This window comes from Marmota monax, unplaced genomic scaffold, assembly GCF_021218885.2.
Source record: "Marmota monax isolate L192 unplaced genomic scaffold, Marmota_monax_Labrador192_F-V1.1 WCK01_AAM20220418_F8-fsc00012, whole genome shotgun sequence".
Taxonomy (NCBI): Eukaryota; Metazoa; Chordata; class Mammalia; order Rodentia; family Sciuridae; genus Marmota; species Marmota monax.
In genome coordinates, this window is record NW_026695227.1 from 15,674,727 (window position 1) to 15,698,437 (window position 23,711).

At 32.4% G+C, this 23,711-nt stretch overlaps 1 protein-coding gene and 1 pseudogene across 2 annotated transcripts in view; both read left to right on the top strand.

Annotated features, from left to right (window-relative positions):
• Positions 1-23,711, top strand: part of Ccdc91 (coiled-coil domain containing 91) — a 347,370-nt gene that overhangs the window by 162,883 nt on the left and 160,776 nt on the right. For both annotated transcript variants that reach the window (XM_058576297.1, XM_046436020.2), the window contains 2 exons: positions 49-126; positions 20,787-20,894. In XM_058576297.1, coding sequence (XP_058432280.1) covers positions 49-126; positions 20,787-20,894 — 186 coding nt within the window. The remainder of the gene's footprint in view (positions 1-48; positions 127-20,786; positions 20,895-23,711) is intronic.
• On the top strand, positions 5,177-5,315 carry LOC124087476 (U2 spliceosomal RNA; annotated as a pseudogene).

The following is a 23,711-nucleotide window of genomic DNA, read 5'->3' on the forward strand; positions in this document are numbered from 1 at the left end:
TTTGAAAACAAAAGAGAAGAATAAATCATGATTTTTTTTTTCTTTCAGGAAAAACATAAACAAGAACTGGAAGACATGAGAAAAGCTGGTCATGAAGCCCTTAGCATTATTGTGGATGAATATAAGGTAGAGGTTTTAGAATTTCTTTGTTTATTCTTTTAAACTTGAAAAACTTCAGTAAAAATTTTACACACATAAATCATGTGCAAGCATACAAAAATTGTATACTTATAGTAAAGCATATTTTGGTATATCATTCCTTTCAGTTGATCAATCAATGTCCATTGCAACATACTTGGTGGATTACAAGATAATGCTAGATATTGCACTGTATTGGTGAAACTTAGTCTATTTGAAAATATGATATCAGCAGGTGAAGAAATCTGAGTACAAAATACTGTAGAATTCATTTCTATGTTATCTATTTTGTCTCTGTGGAACAAAATGAGGAAAAGAAAGTGGCAAAGGAGGAGACTGGATATAATGAAGGTATAAAGTAGATCAGTAGAAAAATGAGAATAAGAGGGAAGGAGGAAGGAAGGGATCGGGATAGAAATATGGAATGAATTTAACAATAGCGTGATATAATCATATATAAAATACTAAAAAGAATTTCACCTGTATATACATGTAGAAAATACTGATCTAAAATAAATAAATAAGGGAATGAAAGGAAGATCAATAGAGGAGAGGAGAAAGAACAACAAGAGAGAGCAGGGAAGGGAAGTTGGGGAATGGGGATTGAAATCAAATTCCTTATATGTATTATTTTGTCAGATGAACCTAAATACTACATATAATTGTAATGCTTTAATTAAAAAATTAAAAAACCCAGTACCAGTACAACCAATACTAGAAACAAGAAAATCTTAATTTTAATTAAAAACAAAACAAAACATAACAACAGATGCCAATCTTCAGCTAATACTGATGTTAGAATTATCTGACAAGAATTTTAAGGTTCTGACAAGGATGGCATCCTTCATAAAAAAATGTTTTAACAAGAAATTATGTACATCACAACAGAAATGGAAAAACAAAAATCTCAGAAAGCTTTAGCAAAATAATAGATTATCTAAAGAAGCATCAAATGGAAATTTTAGAAGTAGAAAATGCAATTAACAGAATTTTTAAAAATCTGGGATGGTTTAACAGCAGATTGTAGAATAACAAAAAGAAAAGAATGTATGAATTTGAAAATAAAGAATAGAAATCCCTAACTTGAAAATAGAGAACAGGAAAAAGTCTGAAAACAAATGAGTAGGGATTTATGAATCTGTGGGATTACAAGAAATGTTCTAAAATTTGTTTTCATTAAATGAGTCCTGAAAGAAGAGGGTGGAGTTTGAAAAAAAATTTAGTTACAGTAGCTGAAAATTCCCCAAATTTGGCAGAATATATAATACTATATATTCAAGATACCAAGTGAATTCCAAATATGCTAACAAAAACAAAAGAGCAAAGAAAAGATCTTTGCTAAGGTACATTGTGATAGTTAATTACTATGTCAACTTGACTGGGCCAGGTTGCTCAGCTATTTTGTCACTTCTGGGATGGGGATGTTTCCACAAGGGTGTTTTCTGGGGGGATAAGATTACCATTTAACTCTGTGGACTCAGAGTAAAGCAGATTGTCTTCCATGATGTGGATTGGCAGCATTCAATTATTTGAAGATCAAAGATCAGTTTTCCCCCAAGCAAACAAGTGTCTGCCAACAGACTAACTTGAACTGCATCATTAGTTCTTCCTTAGGTCTGCATCCTGACATCCTTTTGACTTCAACTAGAACATCTGTCCATCTTTGCAAATTTTGAACTTGTTAGACTCCATAACTGCATAAGCCAATTCCTTAAAAACAGACCTCTATCTTTGTACACATCCTGTTGATTCTGTTTCTCTGGAGACTCTGATTAATACATCAGAGCCAGACTTCCCCGAACTAAATAGAAATCAGTCTTGGAAAAGAGAGAATAAATTTACATTTTTACCAATGGGAGAAAAGCAATTAGAAAGATGGTGGAGTTTTCACCAGAAGAAATGGAAGAACTATCAATTATTGGGGGGGGGGGAGAAAACTGTTAACCCAGAATTCTATATATGGTGAAAATATACTTCAGGAATAAGTAGTCGTTGTGGGGAGTCAACATATTCTCAGATGAAGGAAAACAGAATTTATCACAGCAGACCTACCTTTAAAAAATGGCTAAAGGAAATTGTTGCAACAAAAAGGAAATGATGAAGGAATCCTGGAACATAAAAGAACAAAGGGAAAAGGAAAAACATGGGTAAACATAATAGACTTTCCTTTTGAGTTTTCTAAATTATGTTTGTTGCAGCTGACCTTCTAACAGTGTCTGATGTAGTTCTATAATCTTGGAGCCATTTGAATGTAGTTCAGACATGTATTTCAGAGATTTTGATTTGTTATGTAGTAGAAATGCTTTTTTCCATATATTATAAATATCCAAGCATCTGAAGTAATGCCTAGCAGTGATCAGTACAAAATAAAATTTAATTAAAAGCCAACCTGAATGACATACAATAGTAACTGGTAGAATTTGGGAAGGAAAGGAATAGAATAGATAAAGGAACTCTGGATTCCATCAGGGAATGCCTTATACACACATTGAAATGACACATTAAACCCCATTAATATGTACAGTTCATATATATTAATAAAAATAATATACATTTTAAAAATGAAAATAATTTAGTTATTGATATGATTTTTTTAAAAATATGGGCATTTATAGTTACAAATTTACTCCTAAACTATACTATATTTCATCCTGTAATTTTTGCTGTTATATTGTTTCCATTTTTATTCATGTTAAATATTTTCTAATGTTCCTTGCTGACCCATTAGTTCTTTAGAAATATGTTGTTTAATTTCCACAGAAATTTCCCCAATTTCTGGCTATGATTGATTTCTACTTTAATTTCATTGTAGTTAGAGAACTTATTTTTGGTAACTTCAGTTTTTTAAAATTTAGTGGGGATCATTTTATGGGCTAGTTTATGATCTATCCTGTGGAATTTCCATGTGCACTTGAGAAGAATGAATATTCTACTACTGCTGGGTTTAGTGAGGTATTCTCTCTGTCTCTAGGTGGAGTTGGTTTATAGTGCTGTTTCAGTCTCCTATATGCCATTGATAATTTACCTAGTTTTTCTATCCTTTATTCAACGTGGGGTATTTAAATGTCCGAGTATTATTATTATTGAATTATTTGTTTCCTTTCAATTTTATTAGTTTTTACTTCGTGTGCTTATTTTGGAAATGTTCTAATTATATGTTTGCATTTTTATGTCTTCATTATAGTTTGAAGTTTTTGTTATTTTTTTTTAATCTAATAAGTTGTTTTGTTATACTTTTTTTTCTTGTAATAGTAAAGCCACTTTATCTCTCTTTTGGTTGCTATTTGTATGGTATATGTTCCCCATATTGTTACTTTGAACCCATTTATGTCTTTGAATATAAAGTTTATCTTTTGCACAAATTTTATGTGTGTGTGTGTGTGTGTGTATAGTTTTATGCACTTTCTTTTTAAATAAGTAAGAGACAAAAGAAGAAGAAAGGTCTAATTATGTTGTCATTTAAAATTACTTTCATAATTAACTTTTTTGGTTCCCCTCCCCTTTTTTTTCTTTTTTGTGGTACTGGGGATTGAACCCATGTGTGCTCTACCACTGAGCAATATCCCCAGTCCTTTTTAATTTCATTTTGAGACAGGGTCTCTTGCTGAGTTGCTGAGGCGGGCCTAAAACTGTGATCCTCCTGGCTCAGCCTCTCAAGTAGCAGGGATAACAGGATTCACCACTGCACCCAGTGGCCTGCTTTATTTTTGCATGTGGAATGGTCTGGTGTTGCTTGCATTAGTCTGAAGAGTATTTAAAGACTCTCTTAAACACATTTTTACCCCCTCTTTACCTGGTTTCCCTGCTTAGCTTCTAACTTTTTTTTTTGTATTTTTTTTACACCATGCTATTAGCTCCTATCATCTTTAAAATGATTGATCTATTGTTTTTGATTGTGCCCTGAAGCATACATTGCTCCATATTCTGATCCAATTGCAATCATCCCTCATGGCAAGGGCAGTTTGTACCCAGTATTTGAGGCTTTCTGTAAGTCTTCCTTATTAGAGAACTGCAATACTGTGTGTAGGTGCCAGAAGACTAAGATGGTTATTCGCTTATTCTCGATTTCCTCACCCTTATCTAACTTTTAGAACTGGAGCTATAATTAAGGGGAAAGAGGACAAGTACTGCATCTGTCATATGGCTGCTGTTGCCATTAAGTCCTACCTCCCTCTTCTTATGTCTTTTAATCCAAATTAAAGTAGTAGTTACTTTGTGTATATATATGTATATGTGTGTGTGTGTGTATAAAACCTTCATTTAAAAATGACTATCCTGGGGATAATGAAGATCTTGAGTTAGGACATTATTTGTACTTTTACTATATCCATACTAGTTAAAGATTTGTGTACATCCTTTTCTCATAAAAGAGATCCTCAGCCATTGGATTTTTTTTTTTTTTTTTTGGTGGAGAGGATACTGGGGATTGAACTCAAGGGAATTCGACCCCTGAGCCATATCCCCAGCCCTATTTTGTATTTTATTCAGAGACAGGGTTTTACTGAGTTGCTTAGCACCTCACTTTTTCAGACTCAGGCTTTGAACTTGAAATCCTCCTGCCTCAGCCTCCCAAACTCCTGGGATTATAGGCATGCATGTGCCACTGTGTCTGGCTAACCATCAAATCTTTACTGATGACTTTTCTATTTTTTTTAAAGTATGGGACCTTTTTTAAAATAATTTTTATTTTTTAAAAGTAAATTGTACATTACAGACAAAACAAAACAAAACAAAAACAAACAAACAAAAAAACAAAGACACAAGCAAAGAACAAAGTCATCCAGTCACAAGAAGCTTAGTTGGATGTGTCCCTCTAGGTGTGTGCATATATACACAATATCCCATTTTGTGTGATTGAGATTGTGGTGTATATCATGCTTTTCCACACATCATGAATATTCACCAATTCAAAATCCTGAAACTACGTGAGTATTTTTTGATAACCAAGAATACACTACACCAGCTCAATCTGTTATCATTTCTGGGGACAAAAATTTCACTGAAGACAGAAATGGCAACAGGCCTCTAGGTAGACATAATTGCTTCTTGGCCTTTTGGCTAAGATCAAGTGTAGTATATGTTCTTATCAGTATGGGTCTTTTTAAATGAATAATTTCTCAGATTATAAATTTTATTACATTTTGTGATTTTTGTCTCAGAAAATTTCCACAACTTCCAAATATTAATTAAAACCTTAATAATCAAAGTGCCATTCTTATTTTATACACATAATCAGATACATGCAGAAAAACCCTAAAGTTCCAGTTCATTTTTTGTTAGCATATCATGTGTACCTAACACCATTCACATGAAACACCAGTTTTTAAGCTTCCAAATGATGTGATCAGCAATTTCTCACTTAAAAATAGAAGCAAGCTGTGTTTTGACTTAATCTTTTCATGAGGAATTGAAAATTTGGGTTCGCCTTGCGTTAGCCTTGTATTTAAGTGCTTAGCTGACCTCATCAAATTGGAATTTATTTCTTTTGAGTAATAACTATCTTCACACACTTTAAATCATCTACTCAGGAGTGGTCTAAAGACAATATGCAATCCATTGCCACATTTAAACAACTATAAGATTTGTAGTTATTTTCTAGCATTAGGCCTCTCAGTCTTATCTTATGCTATCTTTAGTAAGTTTATGAAATTATTTATATATCTTTTCCCTTGATTATCTGAAGGAATGTTACACATCTGACTTAATTTCTACTGTGAATCTGCTAAGTACTTATATTAGTAGAGGTTACTGATTAAGAGCCTAGATTTTTGAAATTAGATAGACCTGGGTCAAAGCCCTACCTCTGCTATTTGCTGATAGTGAGACATTGGGCAACTTTTAAAAATGCAATTTCTGGGCTGGGATTGTGGCTCAGCGGTAGAGCACTCACCTAGCACGTGCAAAGTCCTGGGTTTGATCCTCAGCACCACATAAAAATAAATAAATAAAGGTATTGTGTCCAATTACAACTAAAAAAAGAAAATGCAACTTCTACAGTAAGTGAGGGAATAAGCCATGGAAACTTCACAAAAGTGTTGTGGGCATGTAGTGAAAATAATAAATACTATGTAGTTAGTAATTAAGCCAGCCCTTAATAAATATTATCTATTATTGTTAATTATATTTACCCTATTTATTATCTAACATAGCAATTGTAATTCCTTTTCATTACCTTATGGCTGATTACTAGTGAGTGTACTTCTCAAAACTATATCATACAGATTCTTGTTGTAAGCTTTGTAGAAGTATCCATTTAAGAGAAGTAGATGGTAGCCCAGCCCATCATAATACTGGACTCCTTGTTGGAAAAAAAAACAGCCTTCTTTTGTTCATTTAGAAATAAATAGCTAACTGAAGAATGATGAAAAGGATATATAAATTTATTAAACTTTAGAAGAAAACAAATCTAATACTAACCTCATGTGCTGAATATGCCAACTTTTACCATAATGTTTACTTCATTTTATTTGTTTCTTTTATGTCATAACTTAAAAATCTTTTAGCCTGATAATTAGCAACAGTAAAGTAAATGTAGATCTTGGAAGGCTTTCCATAGAGCATGCCACATCTAAGATTGTTTACCACAGGAACTATAAAAATTTTCCTTTACTTGTTTAATTGAGCTTTTGTCTTGAAATTGTCATTCTCTAATATCTGCACTGGCTCAGACTTCACAAGTTATTAATGTCTGTACTTTCTTCTATTAAAGATTACTACACATGTTTTATAGTATCTTTTTAAAGAAAAACAAGAAATTATATTTATGTGATGCTATTTTGTTTTAATGTACATTCAGCAGTTGTCATTGACCAGATTACCTAAACCCTTTGGTTCCCAACTTTTGCAGCACATAATAAATTACTTAAGAAAAAGATAAATCAATGCAGGTTTACTCCTTGTAAATTCTAAATCTTTAGGTATAGATAGAATCTGGGTATCTGTATTGCTTTAAAGTTCTGTAAGTTATCCTGCCACTCCTAGTGAATTGTTAACCATTGCTTTATTCCTTTGTAAATATTTGTCAGTCTATTCTGCTTCAGGTTGCTGTTGTCATTTTCCCAATTTTTGTTATACATTATTGACTTTGTCAAGATGTGTGGTTGTGTGTGGTGATTAAGTCTATGTATGCATGTATTTGTGTGTATTATATCCCATTAAACTCATTGGGAAATTTTTCCATATAAGAAAGATGAAAGAAAGAAAGTCTTAACAGAAACTAAATGAGTGTAGGATAGGATGCTGTTTCTGGAAGTTAAGCTATAACTAAGAAACAAGGATTTGATGTCCATCAGTGTTTTTTTTGTTTGTTTTGTTTTTTGTTTTTAACTTATGCCTTGTTTTCCTGGAGGTGCATAAATGATCACTGTAAAGGAAAAAAATCCTTTATAGTGGAGGACTGGTACAATAATGCAGAGGAACTATCAAAGAAAGTCCTACATGGAAAAAATGCAGCATATTGGCTAAAGCAGATGTAGTTGTGTAATTTAAAGAACAAAAGGCCTTGTCTTTTTAAAGAGAAAATATCCTCCTGCACAGATGTGTCTCTTGTTTTTCTTTTCCTAAGTATCTGTGTATACATATATTCAATTAATACTTTGTATATAAATACTTGAGGTAAAGCCATTTTAAATACTTACCCACTCAGAATGATTTTTCTTTTTTCCCTAAATAACTTTTGGGAAGAATTTTCCAAGGGAAATACTTAGTTGACTCAGTGTGTTAAAATTCAAAGTCAAAACTTCTGCTAACATTCTATAATAGTGAGTGGAAAGCACTCAAGAAATTAAGTTCAACATATTGTTTTTATTTTATCTCACTTTGAGCTCAGTTCATTAAAAATTCCAACTTGGCACAAATAGGATATGAACATATTTTTTAGTTAAAATTTTTGTTTTGCTACTGTATATAGAATTTTCTCTTTCAAGGCAACAACAGTAGCCACCTCCTTTCTTTTTTCCTTCCTTAAATATGATATTTACTTTAATATGGATCAGTTGCATAAAGCCCTCCCTTTTAAAACTCTTATACAGTTTTTAAAAATTTCATCCTGTAGTGGCATTTGTAAGTTTTTGTTTTTTTTAAATTCTGGTTTATTTGTTTATTTTTGCAATTAAATTACACTGTTTTGTGTTCTTTGTTTAAACTTCAAAGGTTTAGTCATTTTGCAGATAACATAGGAGAAGTATTGAAACATTGTTGAATTTTGACAAAGTTGACAAGATTCATCAAAATACAGATTTGAAAATAGCCATAAAAAGGCAAAAAAATGAAATGCAGTTTGTTATAAAGTTTCTATGCCAACACCTAATAAATTATGGGTGGCTAAACTGAACCTTTGCTGTGCCATATTTTTTGGTGATGTGAAAATTAATTACTGGTCATCATATTAATCTGGAAACTAGATGAGTTTCTTATACAGTCTTCTCAAACTCTAGGGCATTCTGTTTTGTTTGTTCAGTTAGTGAAGTTTTAAAAACTCATTCATATATAGCTAAGCATTTCAAGATCTTTTCACCGGAGTTGGACATGCAGATGTATAGACCCTTTGCCCTTTTGTGCTGTTTCTTAAACTTAACTAAATCTATTATTTTAAATTAGTGTATTGTAATCCAAATGCCAAAAACCACTCCATGCTGGGCATATAAATAGTTCTTATAAATTCTTGACTATTTTAATGAGAAGGCAAGGAATGGACAGATTCTTTTCTAAAGTCTTAGAATATTTTTTGAAGAGGATTTTCTGATACATTTTTTCCCTCTCCAATATTAGAGCATTGAATCAGATACACTGAAATTTTGTCTCATTAGGTATATGAATTTCTGTTACTTATAGTGAAAAACGATGCAAAATTGCTATATAAAATTGCTTTGAAATTTTGATAACATTAATCTCTCATGTTAACTACCCTTTATTTTATTGAGCATTTTGGTCCTCTATGCATTCTCTGAAAAGGTTAAATATGCCTTAAATTCCTTTTTGTAAAGATTGCTTTGAATTGTAGCAACATAATATATGTCGTGTGCCAGCTTGCAGTATCACATGAGTCCTGTATTCCATTTTTCAAAAACATCCACTTGCTTGTGTTTTATTTGAACTCTTGAATTGTTTGTACTGTTTTATAAGGGAGAATGTGTTACATTTAGGAATCCAGTTTTTCCCAGGGTGTAGAATTACTTGTATTGTATAAAGTTCTCTTCCAAGGAGGGAGAAACAACTTTGTTGTCTATTCTTTGAATATATTCCCTTGATTAGATATCATTAAGTCTTTGTTCAAATATGGGAAAAGTAAAACTTAAGAGATGTAAGATCTGACTATGTCTTTATTTGAATTCCACCATTTTGTTAACCCAAAGGTATGAAATAAATTTATAGTTTCAGTTATTTGATTGAACAAGGATTCTCATAAATTCCAACTTTTATCATATGATCAGATTTTTCCTGGACAACTAAAGATGTTTGCTGTGGCCAATAAAGTTTGGCCTAACAGCATACTAGAGATACTGGTGATTGGTTTGGAACTAATGACTTGGCTTGTCCTTTCTTATCCCTCCCACCAAACTTAACCTCAGTGGAGGATTGAGAAAGGTTTGGTAGTTGAGAATAGTTCTGTATGCCTGTGAGTTTCCTGCGCTAAGCCAGAATTTTGCATGCAAGGCTATTCTTGTGGTTTTTCTAGCCAGGCCAAACCCAAAAAGCATTGGAAACATTGCAAGAAAACTTGTTCTATTATAGAGTTAAGGCTTGCCTTTATATTGTTACTAAATAATCATCCTGATAGAGTAATAAAGGGTAAGACTGCATTCTGTATCGTGGATACAAATTTCAATGTATTTGAATTTCAGAATAGGCTTTTAAAAAGAACTCCAGGGGTAAGAAATTTCAAAGTGAAGGAAGTGTTAGTTGGTTTGTAAGACATTGTAAGACCTGTCTCTTACCCCTTAATGATTCTTCACCTTATAAAATGTACTTTAAATGTTATAGATTTTTTAGATTAATATTTATGACAAATATTGGTAAGAATTGAGCAATTTGTCAATATCAGTCTTATTCTACCCTGATATTGTTGATTAATTACAGATTTCTGGTTATTATCACAAAATTTAGACTACTACTATTGTGTTCTGAGTCTATAAATCTATAAATGATATTATCTTTCTATATTCACCTGATAGAAGTTTGACATATTCTGATGGAATTGAAAGTTTGACTCTTCCCATTGTCTAAATTGATTTAGCAGATTTCTATGGCTGGATTAGTGCTCATATTATAGTATCTGTAAAGAATACATTTCTACGGCTGGGGTTGTGGCTCAGTGGTAGAGCACCTACCTTGCACCTGTGAGGCACTGGGTTTGATCCTCACCTCCACATAAAAAATAAATAAATAAATACATAAACAAAATAAAGTTATTGTTTTCATCTACAACTAAAATGTTTTAAAAAATACATTTCTATAACTATTCCTGTGAATGTAGTGGATCAATTATGCATTCCTTAAGCTTTAATTTTTCTGATGAACTGAACTATCAGCAAGACTTTTGTAGATTGAGGTATTTTCAATTTTAGAATTTGGAAAGCATTACTTAATTAGAATTTAGAGGGAAAAATTATCTTTTTTTTTGTTAATAGATTTATTTATTCACTGGCCACTAATAGTCCAGTTAGTGAAAGGTCATATATTGCCAGCAGAGAAAATGCTCTGAAAATACACTGATACTTTAGACCTTCTTTTACTCATTACATACATTTTCTACGTCCAGATGAGGACATTACCAAAAAACTATTTGTAAAGCTGATGGGAAGACTATACTTCCCATCACTTCTGGACACAGTGGCTCACACATGTAATTTCATCTACACAGGAGGCTGAGGCAGGAGGTTCACAAGTTGAAGGCTATATTGGGCAACTCAGCAAAACCCTATTTCAAAATAAACCTAAAAAAAAATGGCTGGTGTTGTAGTTTAGTGGTAGAGCACTCTTGGATTCAATGCCCAGTACCACTATTTAATAAATGCACAGATACATGCATATATATATATATATATATATATATGAATGAGTATACTTTTAATTTTTAAATTTTTTGCTTGATGGAAAAGAGTGACTCAGTTTATTCTTTACTTTGAACTATCAAACAAGATCTGAAAAAGGAAAGCAGGAGTGTAATAACTAATACCATTTTGAAGAATAGCATTTTAACATGTTTGTTTTATTTCTAATTAGGGTATAATACAATATCAAAATAAAGGGCTGGTTTTTATTCTCCTCAACCTTTATCTTAGTAGAGGTCAAATAATTTGCTTAAAATTGGCACATTTCTGATTAACAGTGTATTGTCAAGTTGCTTTGTTTCAAGGAAAAAGGGATTTCCATTTGAGGAATGATACATGTAAGTTTGATTGATTCTATTTTACCTGGAGCATGAGGTTATAAGATTACCTCACCTTACTGTTTTATCAGGATACTCAGGTAGTCAGTTTTTGATAATGATTCCATTATAAAACCCAATCTAGTCTATTATTAAACCAGCAAATTTACTTTGTGCCATCATATAATAGTGAGACATTTTTATACTCATTAGTATTATTCTTTTTGAGACATTTTGATGACTTTGTCACTTTCCCTGGTTTTTCCTTACTGACCATTAAGCTAGGACTTGACACTACTGAGGACCTGTGCACCTTCTTTAGTTTTGGGGGTGATGTCTTCTGAGATTTTTGTGCCTACATCAGTGGATTTTAAGTATTTTAGATACTACCCTTAATGTAATAGATTCTGTTATGTAATATTGTTAACGGTTAACTAGAAAAGCATCTAGTAGAAGTATTTTTAAATTGTCATCTAAGTTCACAAACTACTTCTTTTTATGAATAAATGAAATGTTGAAGGCTATTTTTCTTTTCATTTTTTTATTAGTTGCACATGACAATACAATGATCTTGACATATCATACATTTGAATCAAATGGGTATAATTTCTCATTTTTTGCAGAATAACATTGGTTATACAGACATGTATATACATATCAAAATAAAGGACTGTAATACTAGTGTCTACTTTATTCTGCTGCGCTTCCTATCCCCTCTCCCCCTGCCTACCTCCCCTCCCCTCCCATCACTTCTCTCTACCCAATCTAATGTGACACATTTCTTTTTTTTTTTTCAATTTTTCTACTGATGAGCCTTATTTAAATCAAATCACTAATTTCTTTTTAACTATTGGTGAATTTTCAATGTGAGGAAAATTTATTTTCTATTATTTGAGATACGTATTTGATGAATGGATCTCAGTTAATTTGAAGGAAATTAGTATTTTAATGGTCTTAAATCTAATCACTAAGAAAGTAATCCATAGAGCATGAATATAAGTCTTAAAAAACAACAGATTATTAGAATAATTATTAGAACAAATTACTAGAAAGGTCTTAGGTATAATATCATCATTAATGCAAAGGATTAAGTAAACTGTCATAATCTGACAGGATTTCTTTGTCACTGGTAGAGAAGAGATTCTGGAATTCTCCACATTTATTATATGAGGAATCTGAGACAGATATAGTGCAATGAATACATGCATGTAAACAAACAAAGGCAGAGTTTTAAATAAAAGCCGGGTTACTAACTCAAGACTTGATTTCAGACTCTATTTAACAAAATACACTGCTTCCTTGGAGAAAGTTCATACATCTGTGTTGAAGCCAAATATTTCTGACATCTATATGAGTGTCTGTCTTCCCATAGCCTCTGATTCTTTATTTTAGGAATTGAGGCTCATGTGTTAATAACCAGGTGCTTTATTTAATGCTATAAAAGATTATAAAGAGGTTGTTCCAGTCAGAATTCTTTTTTCCTTTCCTCTCTTTTTTAACTGAAACTGTAGCTCTGATTCAAGTCACAAGGAGCAATATTGTGGCATCTGAGGGAGAGGCCTATCCATGTGGCAGCTTTTCAGAAGGTTAAAGTATCTGGAAGGCAGACATGTAGAATCTCTGTGCTATACTTAATTTTAGAAACTTCTTAATTTTAATGTGTTGTCCATGGCACAAAAGAAATTTTCACTGGGAGACTTTTGTGGTGTTTGAGGTAACAACTCTTATGTTACTAGAATCCCTTAACAACAAGGCCAACAGGAATGATTCCCTCTGTCCTGAAGATTTTCTTTGGCTTTCACAGCCTGCAGAGCACTTTATAGCATGGCTAGACTATATTGAATTTCCATGTTTAGATCTACACCCATAATTTAACATTTTTCTTTTTGAATTGTATAGTAACAGTGCACTACTCTTCAAATACATAGAAAAATCTGAGAATCACTGCAATTCCAATCATAATTCCAATTGCTTGAGATATGAAACAGGATCAATTTTCAGTAGCCTCAACATGACCTTGAAATTTCTCTTCTTTTTTTAAATTAAGAAAAGAGGGTGAAATCTTTTTTTTTCTTAACCCATTTTTTTTTTCCTCAAAATGTTAGGTATTAGTTTCTGTTCTGCTTTTTAAAAAGAAATAGGGTCAAATCTATCCTCATCACTCTCAGACCACTAGCATTTACTCTTGCACCTATGTTCTCCCCAAGATTGATCTCCCAGGGTCTGAATATTGCTTAATCTCTGCCAGCTGGGTAGCAAGACCATGAACTTGGACTTGAATCCAGAGCCAGACTTGAACAAAGGAAAGTTTTAAATTCCGATTAAATCCTTGTCTGAGAAAACTTTACTCCCTTGTACTTTTTACATTGTATTTTTGAATCATCTCTCCATGAGAGGTTTTTAATCACATTATTTCTGTTCATACTCCAACAAAATTTTCTAAAATGTCTACTGTTTTCTGAGGTGCCTGATGTTTCTCCTCTTACACAACCAACAACTTCTGTACCTTAGTGTGATTACTAGCTCACCAATATGAGGCTGTTTTAAAATATGTGTATATAATAATGAATGAGATCAAGTGTTCACTTTCTTCTTTGGAAGAGCAAACCAATGAAGTTACAGATTGAAGTTTTAGATCCCCAAATTGACACACAATATTTTTGAATAGCCAAGAGTTACTAAGTAGGACAAATTATTAATCAAGAGTGACATTCACAACCATATGTAATCAGCTGCCATCATTTGGGCACTGTTTCTTCATTTTTATAGTCATTATTACCACTGTAAGTACTGTAGAAAAACTGCATGTTAGAAAATGTTCAGATGAAGTTCAAATAAATATTATTTGATAGGTTTATGTATACCTGTAGGATTTTTCTTGTGAAGATATAGAAAAAGAAAATAATTCTGTGAGTTCTTATTAGGATTAACTTTCATTATCAGGCAGGATTTTTGCATTAATTACTTGACCCTACAGTACTAAAAAATAATCCATGCATGTTGCGTTAATTTTGTTTCTAATTTATTTAATGTTTCCTAGAAAAGTAAATACTACATTTTTCTTTAATTGTACATTGATGGGAAAAGTTTTGATAGCATTTGAGTGACTTTTATACCATGCAACATTGTTTGAAGGCTTTTAAAAATATGTCAGATTATAGAAATTTCCTTGCTTAAAGCCTTGTAGTGGTTTCTCATGGCAGGTACAGTAGAAATAAGGTGCCATGCCCCACTGGATCCTGGCTTTCTACTTACTTTTCTGATGATTGAAAACTCATTCTGATATAGAGCCCTGCAAAACTATACGCTCTGGGATTAGGAGTTTGGCCTATTATTAAAGTACAAAAGGAGGACCAATGTGAATATATCTATTGAAATTCCCTGGTTTGTACCCTAGACTGTATTTTAGTTCTTGAACTCCTCATTAGAATTATTTTTATTCCAGGACTTGGTGCTGTGACCTTTAAAGGTATTATGGTTTGCATATTATCCCCCAAAAGATTGTGTCATACAATGCAGGAATGTTCTGAGGTAAAATTAGTCTATGAAAGCTATAACCTAATCTGTGAATTATCAATTTGTTGGATAGCTAATGTGAAAGGAGCACTGTACTGGGTGGAAACTGTAGGCAGGTGGGGCATAGCTGGAGGAAGTAGGTCACTCAGAGAATGCCTTGAGAGATTATATTTTGCCCTTGGCTTCTTGTGTTCTCTCTGCTTCCTGCCTTCCTCAAGCTGAGAAGCTTTCCTCTGCCTTGCTCTTCCTCCATGATGTTCTGCTGCACTTCAGGCTCAGACCAATGGAGTCAGCCAACCATTGACTGACCCTCTGAATTGTGAGTGTAAAATAAACTTTTCCTCCTCTCAGTTGTTCTTGTCAGGTATTTTGGTCACAATGACGAAAAGCCAATGAAGACAGATGAGAATGTACTCCTAGACTTATGTATGGCTGAGTTTTTCCTTCTCCACCTGTGACACTCAAACTCTATTTATCCATCTTTAACAGAGCCTTTCTTGAATATTCTGTCTGAAAAATTTACCCTCCACTATTCTTTAATTTTTACCTTCTTATATTCTTCACTGCAGGTAGTATCATCAGTAATGATTTGTGTTGTTGACCTTCAATTGTCCTTATCATCCTTGCCCTTTCAATCGTTTTGCCAACAATGTAAGCTCAGAAGATTAAGAACCTTGTTTTTTGATTCACTTTGTACATCCAGTACCTAAAACAGTGTCTGGAATAAAGTATTCATTCAGTGAATATTTGTTGAATCAGTCAATAATTAAATGAATGACAAAAATGAGAATAAGTGCTTTTTTCAGAAAAAGAAGTCTGCTTTAGCTGGGTTAGAGTAGCTAAGACAAACAGAAGCAAATGGATGGAGTGAAATTCAATTATTTGTTATACTGTCTTTTCTGTATTTGGGGCACATCTCTTAATCATAGTGTTTGTTTCTTAATCTGTAAAGTAGGTATTTAAAACCTTTCTCATGGAAAAAGATAAATGAATAATTCAGTAAGAGATCATTTTTTACATAGGTGCTTTAGTCAAGTTTTTACAAAGTTTTATTCAAGGGGGCTTTCCTTTTAAATAATAAAACTTGCTTATAATCCAAGTATTATGTATAATTATATGACAAAATAAAAAATAATTTTAAAAATTTGCTTATGTTTGAAATTTTTTAGGGAATATTACAGAACATGCTAACAACTTAATGGCTTTGTAAAATTTGAAGTACCCTTTTTCTCAAAAGGAAGTTTTTTTTATTTGTTCTAATTAGTCATACATAATAGCAGAATGCATTTTGATACATTGTACATAGTTGGAATACAACTTTTCATTTCTCTGGTTCTGCACAATGTAGAGTCGCACCACACATGCACTCATACATGTACCTAAAGGTAATGATTTTCATCTCATTCCACCATCTTCAAAAAGAAGATTTGCACCATAAAAAAATATAAAAAGTATCCCTTCACAGTCTTAATTTAAGTATTTTGCAGATACCTTCCAGTTATGCTCCTTTTCTTTTTAGCTATGATGGGAAAAGAAAGTTTGAAAGAAGAAAAGAAGTTTGAACAAAAAAGACTGAAATATTTTAAAATGATAGAGAAAAATTGATGCTTGAAAAGCAAATAGACAGATTTGGACATATCAAAATCAGGATTGATTTTTCAGTTGATTCAGCACATTTGTTGAATGGCTTTTATGTGCTAGACATTGTCATAGATACGTCGTGTGTGTCTGTGAGTTGAGCAAAGATTCCCGTTTTCTACAGCTTAAATCCTAGTTGGAATGTTGTGTTTATGGTAAGTTTTGCCTCTGGATTGCTCTGTAGCTTTATACTTTCTCCATTTGTGTAAGTAAGTGTAACTGAAAGGATGGACAGATAAAATTTTTGTGACTTTCAAAGTAATAATAATAACTGTTATAACTAGTATTCTTTTCTGGTCTTCATAACTACCAAGATCATATTAATGTTTCAGATACCATCTGGTTCTGAAAGACACATCTGCTCTGCAAATCTGGACAAGTAATTAATTTCACGAGGCTGGAATCTGATCTGTAATAGTTTGGCTATTTCAAGGGAGAAGAAAAATTGGCAGATTTATTGAAACAATGAATTGTAATCTGATGGCAGTAGTCCACTTTGGATATGCTTCTTTTTTGTCATTTAAATTCCAGCATACATCCAATTCATTAAAGAAATGCACATCAATAGTTTCTAGTATTTGAGCTACTAGGATTGAACTTGGGGTACTTGGCCACTGAGCCAATCCCCAGCCCATTTTGTGTTTTATTTAGAGACAGTGTCTCTTTCAGTGAGTTGCTTAGCACCTTGCTTTTGCTGAGGCTGGCTTTGAATTCGAGATCCATCAACCTGCCTCAACCTCCCCAGCTGTTGGGATTATAGGCGAGCATCACTACGCCCAGCTTGCATGTATTTTTCGACCATTCGTATTTCTTCTTCTGTGAAGTGCCTGTTCAGTTCCTTTGCTCATTTACTGATTGAATTCTTTGTTTTTATTGATATTAAGTTTTTGAGTTCTTTGTATATCATGGAGATCAATGCTCTATTTGAGGTCCATGTGATAAAGACTACCATTCTATAGTCTCTCTCTTTATTTTTTTGATTGTTTTCTTGCTGTGAAGAAGCTTTTTGTTTGATACCATCCCAATTATTGATCTTGATTTTATTTCTTGTGCCTTAGAAGTCTTTTTAAGGAAGTCAGTTCCTAAGCCAATATGATGGGGAGTTGGGCCTACATTTTCTAATGGTAGAAGTTATTTTTTAAAAAAATGGACTACCATTTGAGGAATAGCATTACCCACACTTTGTGCAGGGAACAGTACAATGAGTGCACATGGGTATAGAGACAAGTACCACTGAGTTCTTGTACTAAAGGAACCTATAATCTTGCTCACACTTCTAAAATTGTAGTGTTCCTCAAGTATGGTAATGAGTTTTCCCCAAGCTTAGTGAGTTGGATTCGCTGAGATAATACTGCCAATCTCTGGTAGAACAGTGACCAAGACCTAAGTTTATTAGGTACAAAACATTTCTTGCCCTTGGTAGCATTCTTTTCAATATGGAATACATGGATATACATCTTGCATTTCTATCTCTAATATATATACCAGGAGAATTTTAATGCTTTTTCTGTGTGTTAAGAATGACTTAAAATAGATTAGAAAGGAAATAATTTCATATATCTTTTTATAATGTTGTATTAAGTGAAGAAATGCTTACTTGTGTTTTTGGTATTTATAAAGACAATTGCAGAAGAAAACAATGAATTGGAAAATTAAGCTCTATGTTCATTTTTGTACTTAAAATATATGAGAAACTTAAAAGCAGTTATTATGTTATATTACATTGAATGATACATATTCAATTACACAATAGTAAATCAAGCCATAAAAGCAGTTGGCTAATACTAATATGTAAACATAAGTATGTCCATAATGGTTAATATTCTAGGAGTAAGGACAGTTTCAGAAAATTACCTCATTTTCTAGGACTATGGCACTAATAATCCCTCTATTGAGTAGTGTGGGTCAAAATTTTAAAATCCTTGTTGTGCTGTACAAGATCTTTTAATATCTGGCACTTGTCTAATTTCATTCCTCCCTGCCTCACCATTTCCATCTTATTAACTTTACCTTTCACGCTCTAGTTATTCTTATCTATTTTATATTCTTGTGTATAGTACTGAGTCTTTACAGGCGATCTTGAGTATCTTTTCTTTCTTTGTTATGCACCCTGCACATAACTATAGTATGTGATTATCAAGAGAATATTTGTCTTCAATGTTAGACTAAACTAATTGAGTAAAGATATTTTTAAAAATCTATACGTACCTCCCTTTGTATCCCCTTTGTACGTATAAATGACTTGAGTGAGGCTAAACTGACAGGTTTGAACTCTATAGGAAGCTAGTTACTTTTGCATTGCTCCTCTTTTTGATCCACAACCTTAGTTTTAGCTCTGACTTAATTCATGATCCTCCTTGATGTCTGGAAGAAAATGAGTATATTATATATAAATCAATCAGTAAAGGAAATATTACTATTCAAGTTGTGTTTTTAATTATGTAAAAAGAATGTTATTTTATTTTATTAATTTGGGCCTACAAAGAGTATAGTTGACTAAAAATTATGATTGTCTATTTAAATTTGGAATAACTTGTAACTGTGCAAACAGTTCTGCCATATCTTTAATCCCCACCCCCCACCCCAAAGAATGATATTTTTGTCTTTACAAAAGACACTATGATTATTCCAAGGGAATTGTCTTCATTATTCTCTAATTAAAATTTTATAAATACACCAAATATTACACTTTGCCAAAGGTAAATTAAAGATTTACAACATCTAGATACAGTGTAATGGATTAACTTTTGATGCTGTATATAAATCTATCATTATGGAATCCAGAAGACACATCTAATATATATATATTGAGGCCTAATACGGCTCTGGTAAGCAATTCCTAATATTATTTTTCTTTACTAATTTACTAGTAATTCTGCAGTTTCTCAGTGGTAACTAATGAAATGTAGTAGTAGTATCATCATCAGATAGTCTGAATTGGAAAAAAAATTATCTGAAAATTTGAGCCTTATTCATTCCTTTAAAAAATACTTTTGTCTATTTTTGAAAATACATGTCTATTTATTTATCATTTTAATGCATGTTGTTTCCAACTTAATAAATCTGTTTTCAAAACAGAGATTAAGGGATTTGACTTATTTTTATTTTCTCAGTGAATGTGCCAATGGTCTGTTTTCTATAAGATTTGTCTGTTCAACTTACTATTCTGATTATGAGTAGTTTATTATCCAGATAGACCTTTAAAAATAGAATATTGACTAAAGAGCTCTATGTACATGGTTGAGTGCTTATTTTAGGACGATTTTGAATTTATAAATAGCATGAAGAGACCATTACAAACATGTTAGCATAACATAAATAAAGTTTTTTAAAGGAAAAGAAAAGAGATTATAATATTTTAAACATCTCCAGTAAGGAAGTGAGTTGGTGGAACATCTTCAAATGATGATTTGGCTTTTCTTAGAACAGTGGTTATATCTTTATATATTACTTAATTTCTTGCATTTATACTATGATTGTCGAGTCTCACATTTTATTACTTTTTATGAATATTGCCTTGAGATTCTGAGTTACATACATTAACTTATATCTTTTTTGCATTAGAGGCGTGAACTTCCTGGGGGGCAGTTATTTTATGTTTGAAGTTGTTCAGAGTTTCCATCTGCTTCTACTTGACTTGTGGTCTTGAAGATCATGCTTGGCCCATGGGATCTTACAGTGTGCCGAGAGGATGTGGAGTTTTGTCAACCAGTGAAATATGTCTGGCTTTTTTTTTTTCTTGTTTCTTTTTTTCTTTTTTTCTTTCTTTTTTTTTTCAGCAGCTTTCATATGCTCCTCGTCCTGTGTGGTCTTCACTGAACTGAATTTATATTTAACAGAACTACTCACTCTCTTTATCATTTTCTATGACTTGGCTTTTCTTAAAGAGAAGGTGTGTGGAATGAATAGGTGAGCCAAAAAAACTATAATATTAGCAAATAGGAAAACCTAAAACTGAAAGCTTAAAGTAATATCTATAAATGGACTTCTCTGTTGAGAAATATGTATTTTGTAATGCAAAAGGGGTGTTATATTTCAAATTTGTACAACTGTCAAAAACTTCACATGCCAACAGTATACCCTCAGGTTGTTTGTGATCAAAATGATTTCTTTTGCTTCTTTATAGGCACTACTGCAGTCTTCAGTTAAGCAACAAGTAGAAGCTATTGAAAAACAGTACATCTGTGCAATTGAGAAACAAGCCCACAAGTGTGAAGAGTTGCTAAATGCTCAGGTAATAAAAGTGCACATGCAGTGTATATTTATGCTTTTCTTTTGACTCTCCTCCTCTGAGAGCTCTAGAGCTGTTTGTTCAGTTTCATGCCATTTACTTCACTTGGTGTATTTTGGAGAAAAAGTATGCTTATGTAAACTCAAATTTTGAGATTTTTATGATAGACCTAAAATAGGACTAAAGTCCTAAAATATGTGGGCTTGCTCCCAAATTAATGATTATTATGTTAATTTCGGGGTTGTAATAATATTCAACAAATAGCAGAAGCAAAGGGATAACTACAAGTGCACTATGGCACTGGAATGACTTTTAGTGACCAGAAGTTAATAACATTTGAATTTTGAAAATTCAGGCAGGGTGTAGTGGTGCATACCTGTAATCCTAGTGACTCGGGAGGCTGAAATAGGAGGATCACAAGTTTGAGGCCAACCTTAGCAAATTAGTGAGACTCTGTCTCAAAAAAAAAAAAATAAAAAGGGCTGGGAATGTAGCTTAGAGGTAGAAACCTTCTGGGTTCAATCCACAGTACCAAAATAAATAAATAATAACACATATATAATTTATTTTTAACCAATATGTTAAAAACTTAAAAATTGTACATATTAATGGGGGTAACAAAACACTTACTTATACTTGAGTTACATTTTTTTCACATGGTTTCTGTTGGAATTTTTCTATTACTTTTTTTCCCTTTTTATGTTTATTGTCTTTAAAGATTGGAATGATTAAGGAATCAACTGAGGAGAATTTGTAGATGTATCCTAGTTTAAATAATGTATGCAAGATGTTCTTGTACAACTTTTCAATAATATAGTTGAAAATTAAATCAACTTTATTTAAATGTACTGTTTATAGGATGAAAAGAAAATTAGCTACAATTTAGAAAACAAAATTAAATAGCGAATTTAAATAGATTTATAGATGTACCACCTCATCCTGAAGATTGGGACCAGTTCTATTAAATATTTTTCAGTGTTCTTTCAATAAATGGCTTGAAAAAAGGAACACACAGGGAATTTTATAAATTGGATATAACAATCATACTACTTTGAGTGGTGAAATACCATGCCATCAGCAGTATAAAGTGCAATGACTTCATTTATGCACAGAAATATCACAGAGAAAAATTCAAGTCATAGAACTTTGAAGCAGCATAAAACGTATGCTAGTCGAAATATTTCCTAGACTCTGGCTCCAGGAAACAAACATTTATATTTTACTCATGCTGCATTATATTGAAGGTTTTCTTCGGTTTCTGTCTCATGTTGCCATCATGGCACCTATATTGAGTATATTTCCTATGCGGAACATTGAAATATACTCAATATAGTATATCACTTCAGAGTGAGAGAGCCCTGTTAGATTTTGTATCAATAATTAAGTACTCTGACCTGGAGTTGACATTTTCAATTCCAATTTATGTCCACATGTCCCCAAACTCCAATCATAATGGGGCTAGCTAATGAGATCTTACCATCCATCTGAAAGGCAGAGAGCAAGAGATATTTGGTAAACTGAAGTAATATATTGCAGTGCTCTTTTGGTCACCATGTATTTGAAGCCTGCATCTCATAGGCAAATTTACATATCTTGTCTCCATAGGAGAAAATCTGAAAGTTCTGTCTTACTAAGACCTTGGACTGAAAAGTCCAGGATTTCTAGGTGATAGAGGAAGGGTTTGGTGTGCTGCAGTGTCTATTCTCAGGTCCAGATATGGTGCCTTTTGATCTGAAGAACTAGGAACTAAAATATAAATTGTTTACCTGAAGCATATCTAGTATAAAAGGTAGGGCATTTACTGTAACTACTCCCAAGAGGAAAGTTAAAGAATTTAAGATATGGCTATTTTTAGTATGTAGTAATTATAGAATCTCACTGACAGGTTAAACAGAAGCATGTGGTCTGGGTGTAGGGATTGCTAATTGATTGATAATGATTCTCTTTTTAGGGTTTTTGGAATAAGTCCCTAGTGCATTGTTTCTTGTCATCTTAAAGTTTTTCCAAGGTTTTTAATTTGGTTTTTGAATTTGCGAATTCCCAAATTTCTGAACCTTTCCTGTGATTTGATGCTTGTGAATTGACTTTTTCCTATAAATTTGTAAATAATTTATTTTAGTGATGTCTCATTAAAAATAGCCAAGAGTGGTGCTATTCATGGTTTCAAACAAGTTTCAGATTAAATTATTAATATACAAAAACCAGTTGTTTCTACACCAAGTAGAATTGAAAAGAAAATAAAGAGAGCAATTCCATTTATAATAGCATCCAAGTTAAGAAAATACCTAGGTATAAACTTAACCAAGGTGCAGAAAACCATTTACAATGAAAACTATAAAACATCACTAAAAGAAATGTAAAATTGCCTAAAAGGAAAGATGTATCCTATTTATTAATTGGAAGTATTTGGCCAAGAACACTCCAGGATAGGATATTTATAGGAAACATAAGAAGTTCAGTGTGATGGTTAGTTTGTAAAACTACATGAGTGCTAGAAATGGTGATTTCACATTTGCTAGCTCTTGAGATGTCATTTCAAACTGGAAGTAAGTAAATTTTATTTAACAACAAGATTTTTTGGGGGGAGGAGTACAAATATAGCATCAGTATTTTTCCTTAGTAATCAATTGACTCCCCTCTCTCTTTCCTTAAATGAAAAACTTAAGGGAAAATTTAAGGGAAAAACTGGATTCAACCCTGATTTGTTGCTTAATTCTGTTAACCTATCTGTACCTAATTTGCTGTACCCCAAAGCCTATCAACTTTTTTAGATATGTTCTACGTAAAATTAATTGCATCCTTTATTAAGGAACGTGTGTA